Source organism: Protobothrops mucrosquamatus, unplaced genomic scaffold (assembly GCF_001527695.2).
Source record: "Protobothrops mucrosquamatus isolate PMUCROS unplaced genomic scaffold, P.Mucros_1.0 scaffold2797, whole genome shotgun sequence".
NCBI classification, from domain to species: Eukaryota; Metazoa; Chordata; class Lepidosauria; order Squamata; family Viperidae; genus Protobothrops; species Protobothrops mucrosquamatus.
In genome coordinates this window covers 25,997-43,462 of record NW_015388833.1, presented here as the reverse complement: position 1 = coordinate 43,462, position 17,466 = coordinate 25,997, and the positions used below count along the sequence as shown (strand labels likewise).

Below are 17,466 nucleotides of genomic sequence, written 5' to 3'. Positions count from 1 at the left end.
GGTCATCTAGTCCAACCCCCTGCTCAGGCAGGAAACCCTATACCATTTTGGACAAATGGCTGTCCAGTTTCTTCTTAAAAACTTCCAGTGTTGGAGCATTCACCGCTTCTGGAGGCAGGTTGTTCCACTGGTTAATTGTTCTAACTGTCAGGAAGTTTCTCCTTAGTTCTAGGTTGCTTCTCTCCTTGATTAGTTTCCATCAGTTGCTTCTTGTCCTGCCTTCAGTCGCCTTGGAAAATAGCTTGACTCCCTCTTCTTTATGGCAGCCCCTGAGATATTGGAACACTGCTATCATGTCCCCCCTCGTCCTTCTCTTCATTAAACTAGACATGCCCAATTCCAGCAGCCGTTCCTTATATGCTTTAGTCTCCAGTCCCCTAATCATCTTTGTTGCTCTTCTCTGTACTCTTTCTAGAGTCTTACATTGCCTTGGAATAAAACCTTAAGTACTCATACTGGGTGCTCATTGCTTCTGAATTCCCCAAAACCTGATGGGTAGGGAACAGAGCAATTCATCTATCCAATCCTAAGAGACTCAGTCTGGCTTAGAGTTATATTGCCAGTATAATGCTTATGAATGTAAATGCTGAAGACGAAGATAGGGTTACCTTTAGGAAAATGAGGACAGGTTATTTTACCTTCCTGTTTCTGATCCTGTTCTCTTGCATTACATCCAACCATAAGCTTTCCACCATTAGGATAAAAGTCCATATCACCAGTGGCATTAAACATCCCAAACCCTGTAATAAATTCAAAATATGTTACATGATTAATCCCTGTTGTTGCTTCTATAATAATAATAATAATAATAATAATAATAATAATAATAATAATAATAATAATAATAATAATAATAATAATAATAATAATAAAGTTGGAAGGGACCTTGGAGGTCATCTAGTCCAACCCCCTGCTCAGGCAGGAAACCCTATATCATTTCGGACAAATGGCTGTCCAGTCTTTTTTTAAAAACCTCCAGTGTTGGAGCATTCATAGCTTCTGGAGGTAAGGAGTTCCACTGGTTAATTGTTCTCACTGTCAGGAAGTTTCTCCTTAGTTCTAGGTTGCTTCTCTCCTTGATTAGTTTCATCCATTGCTTCTTGTCCTGCCTTCAGGCGCCTTGGAAAATAGCTTGACTCCCTCTTCTTTGTGGCAGCCCCTGAGATATTGGAATACTGCTATCATGTCCCCCCTCGTCCTTCTCTTCATTAAACTGGACATCCCCAATTCCAGCAACCATTCCTGATACGTTTTAGCCTCCAGTCCCCTAATCATCTTTGTTGCTCTTCTCTGCACTCTTTCTAGAGTCACAACATTCAGTTGTATCTGGCCATTTACCTAAAGGAAATCGGGCCCCGTTGCTGTGTATGACATCCACAAATCCAGCATCAGAAGGATCTAGCCGGACCATCTCAGGGAATCCTTCAAAACCAATTGCTGCTGGGTCTAAGCCTAAATAGAAAAAAAAATAACCCCATAAGGAAAGATAAAGTGAAAGAATAAGATAAAATTGTATAAGATAAAACAGAAGAATTTTATTAAGTCAATTGACTATATCAAATATATAAAACATATCCAAAAGGTAAATAGATAAAAAGAAATCAGAACTTCCTAATAGATCTTTACCCCTACAGTTAACTCCAAACTGATCAAAGTATTCTGTCCTCTTTGAGAGGCCATTGGAATGAAGGACATGGAAGACTCCTTCTTACTGAGGATGTGCAGGTTTGTTCCTGCAAGAATGTACAGATTTGTTCCCTGTTTCTCCCAGGTGCCCCAATATTTTTTAGATTTTAAAGAAGGGTCTAAATAAGCACCTCTTTTTGGGAAGTTCAATTTGCACTGACAAGAATGTGTCCAATTTCTTTAATGGCTGGTGCTCCACAAATGCCCAATCTGTCTTCAATTGGGACTCCATGAAACTTCCCATGTCTTACCTTGGAGTCCAGTTGTTTGAATTAAGCTCTAGAAACAACTCTTCTGAGATGGTGAGGCGTATGTAAGTTGTTAAACATTTTTCTAATTGGGAGGGTGATTTATGATGAGCCAGCCCTCCAGAGATTTGACACTTTTAAGTGCTGCAATATCATCTTGGGCAACCACATCAATAACTCTTTGTTTGAAAGCTTCCTTGGCCTTTAGATCTGGAAACTGGATGGAGAATCTATATTGAGGGTGGCCCAGTCCAAGGTTGTTTGTTGTATAGTTGCTCTTCAAAGTACAGATTGGATAGTCTATCTGGGTCCATGGATAGGATCTCCAGCCAATAATTAAATACTTTAATTATTAAATGGCTTTGTATACCCAACTCTGCCCTTTCTGCTGGGGCTGACATAGAGTTATCCACCCCCAACATGCATTTCAGAAAAGTAGATTGTATCAGTTCCTATAAGGGGGCATTTATATATTCCCCACAGTTCTGCACCATATGTAGTCATTGGGACAATTTTGCTATTATATACCTTTATGATTTGAATTAGAAAATAGGGTTGGTAAATTGCCTTCTGGAATTGGCATAAGCTGTAGCCTTTGAAGAACTCCTCTTAAAATGCGGGAGCCAGGAACCTGTTTCTGTGAAGATAAGTCCTAAGTATAAATAGGAACTTACTTGTTTTATGCATCCCCCTCTCTAGGCTCCAATCTGGTCCACTTCTTTCCCAAAATAACTATCTTGATGTTCAGGTATTTGAGTGCACAGTCTGTACTAAACCTGTGCAACAGTCTTTACATCCCTACTGGGTGTGTGACATCAATATCATGTCATCAGAATAAAGCAGAATGTTTACATTTTTGTTTTTAACTTAAGACATATACACATCGGAAGAGTGAAGGAATGTTGGGGTGTCATTGATGTACAGGTTAAACAGAATGGGAACCTTGTCTGTCTCCTTTCTTGGTGCTAATTTTTCCAGTTAGGGATCCATGCATTCCTATGCTTACCATTAGGCATGAGTTTGAGGGTAATTACTTGATTAAAGAGAGGAGTCTGGAGTCCATGATCAAATCCATATGTTTCTTCCAAAGAAGATCCCTATTTATTGAATTGAATGTTGCACTGAGATCTAGAAAGGCTGTAAACAGTTGGCTACTTTTAATTATGCACTTTTCTATTAAATGACATAAAATGGAGCACTTGTCAATAGTGGAGTGACCTGATCTAAAACCAGTTTTGTCTTTGGGAAGCAGGTCCTTTTCAATTACCCTATCCTTAACGTTATGTAAAAGATAATTAGTATTTGGGGGGGTAGAAGATCTTCTTGGGGAGACTTGTTGGGCTTCAGGGTGTGAATTAAACCTCTACTTTCCCATTCAGTCACTGGAGGCCATGGTGGAGTAGAGCTACAGGCCTTCTGTTGATCATTTTGTGTATTCTCTACAACTTGGGGAAGTGAATAATTGACTATAATATTCCTCTCATGTGGAAGCAGGTATAGGGGTCTATGTTCCCATAATAATCCTACAACTGAGTGCCAGAAAATGGCTAGGTTTGGGTTTTTGGCTGCTTACTCTAAATTTAACCAGAGAGAGGACAAGCATTGAGGCTTCTTCAGCTTAATGGTTTTCTTGTACTCTTGACTGAGAGCTAGCATGGCAACATAATTATTATTTGATGGATAGTTTTGTGCTGTATGCATAGCTAGCCTCAGGTTTTTTTTCCTCAGAGAGCTATACTCTCAGGCCTTTTATCTAGATCCTTCTAGGTAGGGCCTTTTCAGTTAAGAATTTTCTTTGCTCTGCATTTAGGTTTTTACGGGCTGTAAAAACAGTGATGACATCTGTGCAAGATGAGGTAACTGTGTTTACCAGTCAGGGCTTGATCAGATTTCATGTATTCAGTCAAAAGCCTTATATCCACTCTGTCCTGATGGATCTCTACATGAAATGAAACTCATCTATCAGTTGTGGTGTGGGGTCTGCGGTCTGATGCCCACAGAAATTAACAATTGCTTGGTGGTCACTATTCTTTCTTACATAAACCCAGAAGTCTGAGAAAAGGGGCACATTATTGTTAGAGACACATATGAAATCTGAAGCACTACTTGATTTTTTCTGATGGTAAGTAAAGGAATATACAAAACTTTGGACTTTGCTCCTTAAGATTTGCAAGTTACACTTGCATACCAGATTTAACAGCTCCATACCGGCAGAGTTTCTTTCCTTCTCCCCAAAGGACCATAAAGGTAATAGGGAATGAAATTCTTTGGGAATGTTCAGATTACTAATAAGATCTTGATTGAAGGCCCTTATTCAATTTTTGTAGTCGCCCGTCTCAGTCCTATCATCCTTCAACATGATGGACATCTAAATTTTGACACATCTATATTCAGCATGGCCTCTCTTTGCCTTTTCTAAAAAAAAAACCAACCAGGAAAAACAAAGAAAAAATGCCAGTTGCAACTGCAACTTGCTCTGCAGCTTTCCCAAATGTTAAAATAAAGTTAAAATAGTGCCAGTACAGAGTGTCCAGTACAGAAACAACAGAAAGACAAGGAGAATGAGAGAGATAGAATGGTTTAATAGCATAACAGGATATGTGTATATTGTCAGGACCAACTCAATATTCCTGCGTGGCTGTCCAGCTTTTTGTGTCAGCAGAACAAGATGTTACACCAGCTTCCTATTCTTCTAATTGATTTGTTCAGTGAAAATTAGAAACAGATATTGTTAGTCTCTTGAAATAGCTTCTTTCCTGAATGGAAATTCAAGTAGTCTTCGACCACAATTGAGCCCAAAATTTCTGTTGATAAGTGAGATGTCACTAAATGAACTGTTGTATGTGGAGAACTACCCATAGATAAAAAGAGCACAATCCCCAACCTGCCTGAAACTGGGAAATAAAAAGGGAAATAAAGAATGCATGTTGCCTTTTGAAATTGGGCATGTTGGCTGCAGTTAATGCTGTCATATATGTATATGTATATGTGTAAGTGTATATACAGTATATATGTGTGTGTGTGTATACACACACATACATATACATAAATCCATACATATACGACAGCATTAATTGCAGCCAACATGTCCAATTTTACACATTACACACACACACACACACACACACACACACACACACACACAATGGACAATGTGATTATGAAAAGATTAGCAGCATTTCTTAAGCAGGATGCTTAATGTGTGTCACAGGAAGGCTAAGAATCAGCAGAAACAACTTATTTTACCTTTAACCTGGTTAAGTTTCCCAGATTGATTGACTTCCACTTCAAGCCTTCCTGTATTTCAATCAAGATTGCAATGTGTGATAACTTTGGATAGCATACCACTTATTCTTCCAATGCCAGGAGATTTTTTGCCAACATATTGAAGTCGTCTTCCAGCCTCTCCAGCAGTATGAGCACCAAGACTATGGCCAATGAGATGGACGTTGGAAGGACAATACTGATAGATTTTCTAGTAATTCAAGAAAGGGGACAATGATTAGCAAGTAAAACAGCATTCTGATAATTTGCAGATGAATCAGAATTTTCCTGTATTGTAATAAAATTGACCTACTTTTAGGATTCATAATGATGTTGATTACATTGACCACAGTTCTCTACAGCTCCTCCTCTTCGAAGTATACACAAATCACCAGACAGACTTTGATCCATGGTTTAAACAGAATATTCTGAGCAAATATTTTTACCTATTAAAATTGTATGAAATTGCAATATAGTACTCCAAAATTAAATAATTTATAAGATCTAGAATAATTTCAGTTGGACTTTGTAATATAGTGTTTATATGAAAGTAAATCAGTGCTCAAGTGTTTGTTTAAAATGTTTAGGATGGATAGAAGTTATATAAATATGTCAGAAGAATTCAGTGCCCTTTCTATTTTGTGTGAAATAATGTTTCTCAAGAAGAAATGCCATTTCTATTAGATTCATCCACAAGGCTTCAAAAGACATAGAAATGCCATGGATGAGCATACAGTAGATAATAATTTTTTCATATTGTTATTAACCAAAGAGGTTCTTGTAAGAAATGTTTTTAATTAAAACTATTGGCCTGATGTTATAGAATTTCACATTTTATTAATTGTTGCTTATTTTTTATTGCATGCTTGATTATTATCTCCCTTATTGGAAAAATAACATTATTATTATGTACACAATAAATGTGAAATCACATCTGCCAGTTCTTTGGTTTATGCAATAATCTTTCAACTTTGATTTTCAGATCTTCATACTTTGTGATCTTCGCTAATGCTTTGTCTTCTATTCTGCTATCCCCTGGTATCATAACATAAATTATCCACACTATTTTCTTTTCAACTACAGTTAAATCTGGTGTGTCTACATTTTATCAGTTCATATTTTGAAATCCCATAGTATTTTAACCTGCTCATTTTCAAATAATTTTTCAACTATATGTTCCCCCAACTTTTCATTATTCATTACCATGCCATATTTTACAGACGTTCCAGTGAATTATTTTGACAACTGTGTTATGTTATTGTTTATATTTAGTTTATGTTATCTTCCTGCAGGTGCTGAATATAATCTATTGAGTACATATTATATACTGATTGTATCTATGATTGTTATATTGCACATGGAACTTGTGGCAGTTCATAAGAGTTTTAAGAATCAATTTGATTTACTACAAAATCAGGGACAAAGGCCTTTGTCATTTGACTCATCTGAGAACTGCTAGGTTGGTCTTTCTTATAGTGACCCACTTGCAGAATTCCTTAAGATGTGACAAGCACATTATTAACAGCATTTTGAAAAGCCCTCAAACCAATTTAATAAGCTACATATTCCCTACAGGATGTATCTGATTAATTTGCTTCAGATTTGGTTTGGCGTACTGATGTTTTTGCCATTTGTTAGTTTAATATTCTTAGATAAACATTCTTAAGAAATTTTAGTACTTAAATATTGTCTAGGTTTTTTTTTAAGAAAAGAAGGGTATTAATGCCAAAAATTGCACTGTGTAACACCATGGGGAAACCTTTAAAAATTAGTATCCGTTTTATTCTAGATTTTAACATGTTCATATGAGAATCTGAAAAGATGCATGGTGCTGTCCAACCTTGACAATTTTAAGACTTACAGACTTGTGGAATTTTGGGAGTTGAAGTCCACAGGTCTTAAAGCTGCCAAGGCTGGACATCCCTGGCTTAGAGGCTTGATCTAAACCAGCGGTTCTCAACCTATGGGTCGCGACCCCATTTGGGGTCGATCGACCATTTCACGGGGGTCGCCAAGCAAGGCTATCCGCCATTTTTTTCCCCTTTTCTGGCGGGTGCCTTACCTCCCTTGAGCTGGGCCAGCTGGTGGTCGGCCTGCTCCGTCTCTGCCGCTTGCCAGCTACGCCTCGGCCGGCGCAGGGGGTGGAACCACGCATGCGTGGCACTCCCGGGCAGGGAAAGTCCTCGACTTATGACCGGTTGGGTAGTCCTCGACTTACGACCAGTTTAGTCCTCGACTTACGACCAGTTGGGGGTCGCGGCATTAAAAAGGTTGAGAACCACTGATCTAAACATTCCTATTTTAATATATAAAATGCTTTTAAGTTTATTTTATACAATTAATACAGATACATTGGTAAATAGATAGTATGTCATTTCTGCAGGTAATATCAGGGCCTTCAGTGTTTCATAATATATTTAACTTAAAATCTCACCATCATAGTAAAGATAAATTTAGCTATCACCGCTCCAAGGACACGGATATTGCTGCCAGCAATGAAATATGTGCATTTAGCTCCATCTTCCCAGTCAACAGCAAAACAGTTAATGTCTTCCACATCCACCAGAAGCTATAGCATTACAGTGATGTATAAAAAAAATTACATTTGGATGATGAATGTCAACAAAATAGATTCTTTAAAAAAAAAACACCTGATCACCAAGTTCTTAAGATCCACAGGGATTTGTAATTCAGCCCCAGGCCACATAGTCCTGGGTCATCTACCAATTTCCTGCACATTAGCACATATAATACACATCATAGTGCTTTATGAGTAGGCAACAACTGATCTGTAAAATATTCCTACTGAAATCTTATGACTCATGAAAAGAAAAACACTCCAGTTGCACAAAGGGAAGAAAAACAATAAAATCCAGCAAATGATCCAAGGGCATTATTGTAAATAAATATGATTATTTTAAAGCAACCAATGAAAACAATTGGAGGGTTGTTTGGAATAACAGTAGTCCCCTGATGTATTCTAGATTGCCAACCCATGACTTAAACCATGTATTTGTTAGGCAAAAGAGGCATATTAAAATTTTCCCCTCTTTTTCCCCAGAATAAGAAAATCTCATACCAAACACAGCTCCACAACCCAGCCATATTTTCCAGTGCTTGTATATCCATGGATAACAAAGAGAGTTTTCCTCAATGGGGAGAAGTTAGAATTTTGGAGACTTGATATTTTATTGTACAATATCCTCTGCAGGGGAATTTAAAGATAATGATATAACAAATTCTTTCAAGTATCTAACATTTTCAAAGCAAAGAATGTAACATATTTTCTTGCTCCAAAATATTCTCATAAAGCCAAACTTAACAAATCTCTATATTTTTTAATGAGAAATAAATGAGTGGGCTCAATAGTCTCACCCAGTTCATGCCCAAATCTAGGCAATTGCTAAAAGCTCTTTCTTAAAGTCTGAAGTAACATCAGTGGTGGGATTCAGCCAGTTCGCACCACTTCAGCAGAACCGGTGGCTAATATTTTGTTGCCCAAGCCCAGAATGGACTTCTGGAAGCAGCATCCACCCAGAAAACCGGTTGTTCATATATTTGAATCCCACCACTGAGTAACCTACTGTATATCTTTTAGCTACATATACCTTGAATCTTAGATTCCATTATAAATAGATGTTTCTGACTGCTTCCAATCGACAGTTTTACCAATTAACTTCACAGTTTCTCTGACCAACATATGAAACAAGGTTATCATGCCATTGCTGTTATCCAGATGGCAAGAAAACAACAAAAAAACACTGATTTGCCTTAGTCATCAGATCATGTGGTCAAACCTTGCAGCCAATCTGTTAAAAAAAAAATAGCTTTTTTCTAATTCACAGTTGCAAATATCTTTAGCCAATTTTGGTATTTTAGGTAACTCAGTGAGTTGATTAGTACTAATTCAGACAATTACTGGCCAAATAAGAACTATAATTGCACTGATTTGCAACTAGCAATGTTAAATACATTATTCAGTATGCATTTTTATTCATCTAATTAGTCAGAGTCTAAAAAATAAATCCATCTCTGTTTCTGGATGATATGGAAGAAAAAAATAAATATATGTACAATAATAAATAAATTATAAACAGATAATAAAATAGCAGCAGGAAGCAACGACAATAGAAATAATAATAATCATACTTGTGAGAGATTTCCAGTTTCTTTTGTGAAAAGGGAGAAAGAGATATTCATCTTTTCTGGAGATGCTGGTAAGCCAAACAGCTGTCTCCCAGGTATTCCTGACCAAGGGGGTTTATCAGAAAAGCAGCCTACTGTTTCATAACAGACTTCATTGGCTAGAGAATACACAAGGCAAATTCTGAAAATAATTGGATTCATTCACCTTTTTTCTAAATTCATTCATTTTGTACATTTGTAAGTATAAATATTTCCCTGCAGATAATTTTAGGACAGCTCACCTTAAATATTTTAAATGTGCATACCAGTATTTCCTAAAATACTGCCTTCTAGATAAATTGAACCAACTATAGGCATTCCTTGTTTAGTAATTATCTTGAACAGTGACAATTTGCAATTACAGTGGTGATGAAAAAGTAACTCTGTGACCGATATATGCATTTACAATCTTTGCAATCTCTCTCTCTCTCTCTCTCTCTCTCTCTCTCTCTCTCTCTCTGTGTGTGTGTGTGTGTCTGTGTATCCTTGCTTAGCAACCATTGGGACTGTCATTAAGTATTATGGTCATTAAACAAAATGTCATGCCATCGTTTCAATTGTTAAGGGAAACACCACAGTCAGTAAGTGAAACTTCACATAACTATGACTTATGATTTTACCTCTGCCTTCTCTAACAACACTGTTTATTCACCTCAGTTGTGAAGCACACAAATGGTAATCACTTTACCATGAGACGCTTAAGTAGTCATAAATGAATGCTGGTTGAGAAAGGTCTGAATGGCAATCATATGATTAAGGAATACTGCAAGGGTTGCAAAACTTTTTTTTTACTCTGTTGTAACTTTGAATGGTTATTAAATGAGGCAGTTGATAAACAACAAATACCTGCAGTACAATATTGCATCTTTTTCCATTCCCCCCCCCAGAGTAGAAAGATGGCTTAAACAAGCTAGCTTTTCCTGAACTGCTTTTTTCTGCAATGCAGTGTATCCCTAAAAAGTTAACAAGCTTAGCATTTTTTTTTCTTTTTACGACCCTGTAATCCCTTTTATTGGGGTGGAGTTGGGATGACTGAGCGTTTTCTGACCGAATGCTCTTCCAAATGCCTATGACGAGTTCACAGCAAATATTTTCTCTTGGCGCCATGATAGAGAAATATCTGTTGCTGCCTCTAGGCCAGACATGTCAAACTCGCGACGTCACGTGAAGTCGCGCAACGTATTGGAACGGTTTTGCCATTGCTGGCAATGGGGTAGGCGCGGCTTCTGGATGACGCGTCTGGCCCGCGGGCCAGCAGTTTGACACCCCTGCTCTAGGCTATTATGCTTAGCATTATGACCTTCATTAGCTGATTAGATCCCTCTGACCCAATGGCCTTACTGCCTGAAAATTTTGGGGGTTGTATCATTTTGATGCTGTAAAGCAAATCTGAAATAAAATTGAAGTCATCTGATTTTCATTTAGTGATGACTTAAGTGACCAAGTTCAGTGACCAAGTCACTGAAACAAATTGCACTTGCTAACAGAGGACTCTTATATTTTCATGTTGCTCCTCTAAAATTTGGCTCTGATCCACTATATTTATGTCTCAATCTAGATCAGGGGTGTCAAACTGCCAGCCCAAGGGCCGGATTCATCAGAGCAAAACCATGCCCACCCCATTGCTGGCAATAGGAAAAAATTTGCAATAAGTCGTGACACGTCACATGATGTTACGAGTTTGATACCCTTGCTCTAGATAGTTCATAAACTTGAAGAGGGAGAACAATTTATCACATTTATAATTAGATTTTATCACACATTATATAACATAATAAGATTTTAAGAGGTTAACAGCTAATTAAGAGAAAAAATTCTTTTTTCAAAAGAAACCTTGGAAATTTAAAATATAATGGAGCTAAGTCATAGCTCCATTAATGTTCACTTGCTCTTCAAGAAAATACCATCAACTTTTACTATAATAGTTGGGGAAAGACAGCAAGCACAAATATAGAAAAGATCTGAAATTTTAAAAAATTGAAGAGCTCTACCATTCATTGTAGACAGTAATCAAACACACATACATACACACGAACACATGACATCATGATTATATACAGTTGGAATTGCACACATAATAATACCCTACAAAATACATGTAACATCATTAGGTTCGGTAGCTGTATTTACTTGCTGGTACAGCTGACAAAAATTTGTACATGAATTAATGAAATTAATTTATATTAATCAATATAAAATATGAAAAAGAGTATTATTATCTACTTCTTTGTTAAACTAAACATGAAATTGTTCTGAGGCAAAATATAATGCATGGTAAATTGCCTTACCGTCTGCTGTGCCAACAAGGAAGTAGACAACAATCCAAATTAGATTACTCTATAATAAATTTGAATAAATAGATTAAGTCTTGGTAAAGCTCATTAGCACTTCATTCCAACTGAATTCATTTTCTTCAAGCATTTGCTTAAACAATTTAATCTCAGTGTTATCTTATCTAATCACATTCAAATGAATTCTGTGAGACTATCTCATTGATTTTAGTGAAATATAATCATAACCTCTTTTTAAATCTTTTTCTACATGTTATTTTCATCATAGTGTCATAGCCACGAAGTGCCATCTTTGCTTTAAGTTATGCCAGGTATGGCTGGTGGAAAAATATCTATATCATACTTACTTTCCAACAACACTTTCTCTTGCTCTGTCTGGCTGAAGTTAGGTATATAAATACCCAGAATCATAGTTATATAGAAGATATTGTTTTAAACATCAAAGGACTTCTTTAGAATTTATATATATAGTGAATGAGAAAAAATATATTCATATAATGCCACCTATTCCTGTCTCCAAAGAAATGTAGCTAAACCAGATCAGTTTGTCTGACTTTACATTTGGTTTCTATAAGCAACATCAAAAGGACACTGCATTTAAATATTAAATAACTGATAACATTAATGTCTTATGTAACACTTAGAAACACAAACTGTAGCTCTTCTTTCACTATCAGTCCACAGACTGAATTCCCATGATAAGCTTCCACAAGACAGAAGTAATATCTTTAAAACTGTCATGCCACATGAGACAATTGAATGGCAACAAGATATATTGTTAGGTAAATAGTACATATATGAACTTAAAAATCAGGACACATTATCTTTATTCAGCTGCATGAAAGCATGTATTGTACCTCATAAATATTAAATTTAGGTGCTGTACAGTATCTTCTCTCAGGTTGTTGAAGATATAGTTCTGAGGCTTTAAAAGGAGAAAGTGAAACTTACAGATGTTTGTTATATTGAATATACTTTTGATTGATTGATTGATTGATTATGTGATATAGTTGGTGTTGACTCTTAGTGACCAGATAAATTTCGTCTATGAAGAATTTTGTACATTATGCACCCATAGTTAAAGCAAATCATTTTTATGAGTTGAAAGAAAATAATTTGTACAAAACCTTGAAATAGCAGACATTTGTTTGGTTATGACCTAAATCAACCAGGTTTAGATTGTAATTATCACTTCATATTTTTTCTAAAATTTCTAATACTGTGTGCTGTAAATCTCATTGAACAGAGATGGACTTGCTTTTGAAAAACATGCCTAGTGTAATTGCAAACAATAGTTATATTAAAGGGATTTAATTCTGATGTTTTAATAATATGAACTGACCAACTAGCATTAATATTATTGTATTTTATCAAATTATATGGTGAACCGTATATCTGGCCTTGGGGTGTGAGTGTTAAACATTTGCATCAAAAACACCTCCATGATATAAAGATGGGTGAGCACAGAGAATCTGGTATGTATTACTGAGATCCAGCTACAGTAGGTGATGCTAATGATATTACTGCCTCTGAAATCTGTCTGGCTGGATTTTGGGTCCTCTTCAGCCTAGAGACTAGGACTGGGGTGGGGGTGGCACTGATCTATTAAGAAACCTTATCAGTTACCAGTGTTTCTGTTCCAGCAATAGCAAGGAGAGAATGCTTTTGTATTAAGTTGAGCTGTAGAGACAAGTTGGAGCCTATTGGCATAATGGCTTCTTTGATACTGATAGAGTTCCTTTCTTTACTCTGGTCCTAGTTACTGGACTGCTGGTGACAATTGTTGTTGGAGGACTTCAATCTCCATGTCTGAGGTTCAGTTGGGCCCAGACGTTAATGGCTTTCTTGGCTACCATGGGCTTGTTTCAGGTGTTCTTGGGTTCAACAATGTAGAACACACTTTGGACCTTGCCTTTCTTTTAAAAAAATGGTTTATGTGATTTGGATATATGGAACATTACTACTGTTCTTTTGCAATGGTTGGATTATTTCCTGGCCCAAGTGTAAATGATTGCCATCTGAGATGATTTGCCTCAGATACTTCATGGATCCCAATGATTTCTGATGGTGCTTGGAGAGTTTCCTTACAATCTGACAGGTGAATCTGCTGAAGGCATGATTTGCTGTTGTCATTCTGGGATGACCTCATGGTGTTCATATGAAGACTGGGGAGGAAGATGAATTAGATTCCTTTAGGTGCATGGTACATATTCCCATGTAACGATTGAGTGTAATATAGAATTAAATCAGCATTTATTTTAGTTACTAAACAGTTATACTTAAGTTATACTTTAGTTTGCCCTTTGTAGATCATCTGTATAAAGTAGGATCATCTTTTGTATTGTCAATTGAAAAACTTCAGAAAACAGATGGCCACATGGCATACAGTCCTTTTTAACTTGGATGGTCTCATTTTTGATAGAACTAAACACAACATTCCAACCAAGTAGCCTTCCAAGATATGAAGAATTTTTCCTTGGTAAACTCCTGTGAGATAACATAATCAAAAAGGGGTTAGAGTGAGGGTGGTTCAGAGCTGAAATAACTTAATCAAAATTCCCACAGGATGGAACTTTAATGCAGACCTAGCTGGGAGGATGTTACATTTTTGCTAGTTTTGAAAGGCTCCTCCTAACATCATATCTCAGATTCCCTGACTGATAGAAGGAATGTACAAGCTTTGCTTAATTGTCATATTGTGTTCTTCAGTATTCTTGAATATTCTTTGATAGCTGCCTTAGTCACAAATGTGAAGTTGTGTCAGGCGCAAGCAGTCAGATCCACAAGTGAAAAGTTCAAATTGATAACTTTATGGTATTCTATCTATATTACAGGAATCTTTTCTTGGGAACAAACAGATAATGTCCCATGGAAATTGAGGTGGTGGTGATCAACCCTAGGTTTCTTGCGGCAATGCAATGACTCAAGGCTTGATCCCTCCTCTTATCTGTCTGACAGTTTTCCAAGAGATTGGCTCTATAAATTTGAGTGAACGGATGAATGAAATGAAATGAATGAAAAAAATTATAATCTTCATTATTCTTCAATGTTAGTTGATTATTATCCTGTTATACGCCTCAGAATTTCTGAATATTCTTAAAATGTTACATTATGTCATGTCATGTTATTATTTATTTCCTTATACTGCTTTGGAATAAAGCCCTAAATGCTCATTCTGCATGGTTATTGCTTCTGAATAAAAAAAACCCCCCAAAATCTTGGGATTCAACCCAACTGGGCTAGAGACAACAATATACTGAGCCCTTGATAAAATTGTAGCTTCTCTCAGTGGGTCAATCTTAGATGGTTTGTTGGTTTACTGGGAGACTGCAGGAGATAAACTGGCAGAAGTGACATCTAGAGTGCTGGTGCAGGTGGTCAAGGAATGAATCTGCCTGAGCATAACTTCACGCCCACATTCAGACCAATGCTTTCGCCATAAGAACGATAAAACAGCATTATGTATCCTCTCTTATTGTGTCAGAGTTCTCATCCTGTTAGTTATATTTCAGGTTGTCAATTCATTGTTAGGGGGGGGGGAATCAAGAATTCCTACCCAATTGCTGGTCAATTAGCACATTATTTCATTAACAAAATCACCCAGATTTGCTTAAGTCTTGGTTCCATGTGAATAAGGTCCAGAATAAGGACTTGGACATCGTTTTGTTTAGTTACCTGGGATTCCTTTTGATTTGTGACCTCTGTGACAGGATATTCTCTAGAGTATTGTCTGCCACCTGAGGCTGCCTCCCTCCCTATTGTGTAGTGGGCTTCAATAGGCAAGGAGCAGACCAGCATAGTTACAACGTTATTTATTAACTCAAACTAGAACTGGAGAACTGCAGGCAATTGCCTGTAATTTATACTCTAAGCCCACAGGGCCTTAACCAATCACAATACTTGAAAAACCCACCCAAATATGAATGTTCAAAGTTTCCCTCCAAAACAGTTGGAGTTAACAGTCAGGGTCATCTAAAGGTTAGTTTCATTTTAGCTTCACAAGCAGTTGGAGTTAAGTTAGTTTCACTTTAGCAGGGATTAACACAACTTCATATATATTCATCAGATACATAGCTAGGGATAAGGTGATTTTCAGAATCAGGGAGACTGTTAATTGCTCATTGTGAGAACACTCTATTGGTGTTCTTAAAGGTAGCTATAGTACACTTTCTTCTTAAAGGCCCTACCTACACCCTGAAGCATTAAACTAGTACTGCCCATTCTACAGCCTTTCCTTTTAGCAGAAGGCTATTGGAACAATGGTACTGAATCAAATATTCTAGAGAAAATGGATTGCCTGGATACTGTGCTGTCAGGATTCAGGCCCGCACATGGAATAGAAATGATCTAGTAAATGCCTTTCACTAGACAAGGGCGGAGCAAATGCATCCATCCTTGACTTTTAGAATAAGATTTAAAAGCAAGATGGAGATTGTGACAACATTGGAAGACCAGAGGACCAGGTTAGGGCTAGATCGTCATGGAGACAAATCTATTCATATGGTTACCAAAGGTTTGCACCAAATGAACAGGACATAAAAAATCAGTTTTAAAAAATCAGTCATATGTTTATAAAGTTTAATTCTTATACTTTTCAGCAATTACTAAAACCATTCATTCTCAACACTGCACTTGTTAACCATCATCTTTTAGCAACTTTGTAAATAATAAACAAAAAAGTTATTCAGATTGTTTTTCTCCTTTTTTATATTTGGTTATGCATTTGGGTCTTTGGAATAAAGTGTTGTCTTACAAAAGTATTGTTTTCTTGAATGAGGCTGTGAAATAACTTAACAGAGAGAAACAAATTAATTTACCCATATGTCATGGAAAGGTACTGATTAGTTTTTTCACTTTTTACTCTGTATTTAGCTTTCAGGATCCTGGTTTTGTTCATTTCCTTTCTGCTGCATGAAAAAGATATTCAGAATGCATTTATCCTTTTTTTTAAAAAACTTAATTTCCTCCTTGTGTTGCAAAAGAGTTTGAGATTATAAAACTCAAGCAAGCTATCACAGTGGCAGGTAGCATCGAATAAGCACTTACTATTTACCACTTCTAAAATTATGGAAGTGCATTTCAGAACTGAACCTGACTATAAGTACAAAAGAATAAAATGGAAAGGAAATGGGAATTGGGGTTTTTTTAAAATAAAATTTGCTCTAGATGGAAGCTACAAATATGAATGAGAATTTCATTTAGTTCATTTTTAATTAAAACATAATAGCATTTACAGTTTTTTTTTCACAAAGAGGGTAGACCTTTCAAAACTGCATAGATGATAGAAACCAGAGAAATTTGATCAACTAGGCACAACTCTCTGAGTATTTAGCTTTAAAAACTGGATTCAATTGATTATGGATTCATAACCATCTGAATTATGTCTGCTACTTTTTCCTGAAGGGTTCTCATCTTTAACATTTATATAGCAAGATGGGAAGAATCTGAGTTTTTAAAGAGTTGCATATGAGAGAAAGGGAACTTGGCAATTCATCTGCTCCTAGGAGAATACAAGGAGATGCTCTCTAATCCTCTCTGGACGATTTCCAACATTCCTTTTTCCTATTAAGGATACATGGCTTCTTGCATTTCCTTTTGGAAATATATGATAAAAGTCTTTATCCCAACGATTCTTTCCCCTCAATCCCCATGCTGGACAATAGCATCCTCCCAGTTGCATTTCTATCTCCTTACAGTCAAATGTCCATCCTGCCCTCCTATCCCTATTGTATATATTATTAGCCACTTACCATTCTAAGATTTCTTAATGCTGTGAAGTCTTCCATTCAGAA

General features: G+C 36.5%; 1 protein-coding gene across 1 annotated transcript in view; it reads right to left on the bottom strand.

Annotated features, from left to right (window-relative positions):
• LOC107296425 (pancreatic lipase-related protein 2-like) overlaps positions 1 to 9,398 on the bottom strand; it is a 15,341-nt gene extending 5,943 nt beyond the window's left edge. The window contains exons 1-6 of the mRNA XM_029286060.1: positions 9,348 to 9,398; positions 8,278 to 8,403; positions 7,633 to 7,767; positions 5,280 to 5,409; positions 1,339 to 1,452; positions 639 to 740 (exon numbers count right to left, since the gene is read on the bottom strand). Coding sequence (XP_029141893.1) covers positions 639 to 740; positions 1,339 to 1,452; positions 5,280 to 5,409; positions 7,633 to 7,767; positions 8,278 to 8,403; positions 9,348 to 9,398 — 658 coding nt within the window. The remainder of the gene's footprint in view (positions 1 to 638; positions 741 to 1,338; positions 1,453 to 5,279; positions 5,410 to 7,632; positions 7,768 to 8,277; positions 8,404 to 9,347) is intronic.
• Between the last annotated feature and the right edge of the window lie 8,068 nt (positions 9,399 to 17,466).